Source organism: Arachis ipaensis, chromosome B03 (genome assembly GCF_000816755.2).
Source record: "Arachis ipaensis cultivar K30076 chromosome B03, Araip1.1, whole genome shotgun sequence".
NCBI classification, from domain to species: domain Eukaryota; kingdom Viridiplantae; phylum Streptophyta; class Magnoliopsida; order Fabales; family Fabaceae; genus Arachis; species Arachis ipaensis.
Window position 1 is genome coordinate 1,568,056 of NC_029787.2, and position 3,776 is coordinate 1,571,831.

A 3,776-nucleotide genomic window follows, 5' to 3' on the forward strand; every position below is an offset into this window, starting at 1 on the left:
AAAATTGAATAATTTTCTCTTTTTCCTAAATTTATAAATTATATTAAAAATTAATCATGAATAAAAAAGTAATAATAAAATATTTTTTATATAAAAATATACATCATATTATGATGTATATATTAAAAATAGGAAAAGTATATGGAACCAAAAGGTGATCAGCCAAAAAGTAAATAAAACCGTTTAATTATAATCACTTTTTGAATAATATGTTTGAAAACTGCTCCTAGGATTACGGATCACAAACCAAAACCTAATTTTTATAGAGCCCAGACACATTTTGGCTGGTTTTTGGCTGATATGCTTTTGGTTCCCTAGTTGTTCTCTTAAAAATATTGTGTGTATATATTCAGGGCTATCATAGTGTGATATAGCAATCAACCAAGGTTTTAGGCACAGAGAGACTGAAACCATGGTAACAATCTTAGGTACTCATACAGTGATCCCAAAAGAAGAAACTCCAAAGGGTCTTCTATGGCTATCAGACAACGACCAACTCTGGCGATGGAGTCATACACCTTCAATCTACGTTTACAAGTCAAAACAGAACAACAACACTGTCCTCGTTGAGAGAATGCGAGATTCTCTCAGCGAGATTCTCGTTCATTACTATCCGTTGGCCGGGAGGCTCAACTGGACGGCCGGCGGTCGTTTGGAACTCGATTGCAACGCAAAGGGAGCCTTGCTTCTCGAGGCCGAATCCACGAAATCAATGGCGGAATACGGAGACTTCACACCAAACGAACCCGGCATCAAAGAACTCATCCCAGCCGTTGATTACTCTCGTCAAATGAACGAGCTTCCTTTGTTCTTGGCACAGGTGACGAAGTTCCACGGCGGCAATGGCGGTTTCGCAGTCGGAATCCTCTGGTCTCATCCGTTAGGCGACGGCCTGGCCGCCATTCGCTTCATCAACTCATGGGCGAAGCTCACTCGAGGAGCCAAGTTAGATCCAAGTGAGCTTCCGTTTCTCGACCGAACGGCGCTCAAATCAACTGAGCTATTAACTCCACCCCGGTTCGACCACCGGGAGTTCAAGCCTCTCCCGCTCATCCTCGGAAGAACCGACAATATCGAAGAGCAAAAGAAGAAGACGACCTTCGCGTTGTTAAAACTCACATCAGAACACGTCCAGAAGCTCAAAAAGAATGCAATCGTAACCGCAAACGGAAACGGTAACGGTAACGGTCCTCATAACGAATCTCAGAGACCGTACAGCAGATTCGAAGTTATCAGCGCGCATATATGGAGATGCGCTTGCAAAGCTCGTAATCTTAAAGAGAATCAACCAACGGTGGTTAAATTCAACGTCGATATACGAAACAGAATGAATCCGCCACTTCCTCAAAACTACTTCGGAAACGCGTTGGGTCCGACGGTTACGCCAACTTGCTACCTCAAAGAAATCACCACTCAACCGATTAGTTACGCGGCGCAGAAAATAAGAGAAGCCGTTAAGAAAGTGTCGAATCACGAGTTTGTTAAATCACAAATGGATTACGTGGCAGGGTTTGAAAACCGTTGGGATCTGATTAGGACACCGTACTTGGAGAAAGGTGAGTATAGAGCTGATGTGCCTTTCTTTGGGAATCCTAATATTATACTTGGAAGTTGGATGAGTATGCCGTTTTATGAAGCTGATTTTGGGTTGGGGAAACCGTTTTATTTTGGTCCTGGTGGTGTGTGCCCTTATGATAGAGCTGTTATTGCTCTAATGCCAGATGAAGATGGTGATAATGGATATGCTGTGGTGGTGTACATGCATTTTCAGGTGGAACACATGAAAGATTTCATCAAGTACTTTTGGGAAGATATTTGAAAATTAAGAGATAGCTAGCTCTTTCAAAATAATTTAATCTACCTATTGATTCACTAGCTAGTGTGATAAAATTCAGTTTTCTAGAATTGAGTTATGTTATTATTTTCATGCACTTTTGTATTTCCAACGGAAACAAATATTCGATATTCAAATTTAACAAAATAAAGTTTATTATTAATGCATTTCATATTATATTTGTGGTTGAAATTAATTGTTATAGTATATGTGCCTCTCCCTCTTCCTTCTTCTATTTGACTTGTGCTAGGGAACTTTTTCTTTTCCAAATAAAGATGTAAAAAAGTGACCTTTTCTTTTTTCTTATTTGATTTTGCCAGGTTGTCATCTCATTGATAGTTGTCTGCTAGAGTTGATAGATGTTTTAGATTAAATAAATTGAGATGGATCTGTATTTATGACACTTGCAAGCATATTAAAGAATAAATGGTCTATTTCCATGCCTTATATTTAATTTGAGGATATTATGGGTAAAGCAAATAATGTAGTTCAACTTTGTATAGTTTGTTCTGATACAATGATACATAAAGGCCATAATAAATAAAATAAAATAAAATGGAATGGAAGAAAAAGAACGTGTACGGCTTAGGAAGCAGAAAAAATAAAATAATATTTCCTAGCTAGGGTAGTGTCACATAATTAATTATAATAAAACAAAAAAAAAAATGTGGCCCACACATAATTATTCTTAATTTCTTTCCCTGTCTTGCCTAGCAGTGATCGTTGTTTTGTGTGAAGCTCCAATTATGTTACCCACTCCATTCTCGATTAAATGCACATAAACACAAACTTACCCTAGAGTATTCAGTACGCAGTTTGGTATGGGCGTAAGATATGAATTTAATGACTGTGACGCTATGCAGATCACTTATGTCTATGTCGTGTAATTAATAGACTAATAATCGTTTTCCAGTATGATCACAGAGGTGGGGCACTGATATAAGTTTTCGCACTTTTCGATGCGTATATACCTTGCTTTATTCCATACGAAACCTAACAACTTATGCAGCAGGATGCTTCCTTGAATTAATGTGTTTGTATATTAAGAATATTTTTACCATATTAATTCGTTAACCTTTTTTTATTTTAATGACTTATGACTTTGTGTATCTTTAACTTGATTTGGTTACGTACGAAATCAAGCCATGCTCGATCAATTTTCTAAGAATTTTTACGAATTCGAGCAAGGAAAAAAAATTATGAACTAATATTTTAAGCTAATAATGAACTACTATTTTTTTTCTTTAAATTTTTCACTTCATTTAATCTACACTCATTTTTACTTTATTAGACTTACTATTAGTTAAAAGAAAAAAATTTCCCTACTAACACGAGAACTTTTTATTTTTAATATTGGAATGGTAGTGATGTTTTTTTTAAATGTAGATTGTTGGGATGTTATACTCAAATGTGGAATCATTTAACTAGAGAAATAGAAATCGGACCGTCCGATTTATTAGAGGTACAGAAATCGAACCGTCTGATTTTTAGAGATACACAAATCGGACCGTCTGATTTGTAGAGATACATAAATCGGACCGTCCGATTTATGTTAAAAAAAATTAAAAAATTTTAAGTACAGAAATCAGACCTAAAAATTTGTGTACTTTCCACAATCTTAAAAAACAACAAAAAAAATACAATGTTAAAGTATATCACAAATTTTACTTTCATAAAAAAAATTAGCCACTTGGCGTGTACATACATGACCCTTTTTTTTTCTTTTTTTAATATCATCATTTCCTTGTTTTCATAGTTGTTGTGCTTGGGAATTGATATTTTAAAATAGATATATTTGGAACTTCACAATCACATGGCATTACTAGTGTAAAGAGCCCGTGCCGTCTATGGCTTATACTGTTTAATTTGTACATATTATAAGCAAGGCAACACATCTTTTATATATAATAATAAGCATATATATAGTGTTTGTATGTTTGTA

The 3,776-nt window shown here is 35.4% G+C and overlaps 1 protein-coding gene across 1 annotated transcript; it reads left to right on the plus strand.

Moving 5' to 3' along the window:
* Positions 329 to 2,008, plus strand: LOC107629379 (spermidine hydroxycinnamoyl transferase). Its single transcript, XM_016332159.2, has one exon. It carries the CDS (start codon positions 413 to 415, stop codon positions 1,817 to 1,819), a length of 1,407 nt encoding a protein of 468 aa, XP_016187645.1. The 5' UTR covers positions 329 to 412; the 3' UTR covers positions 1,820 to 2,008.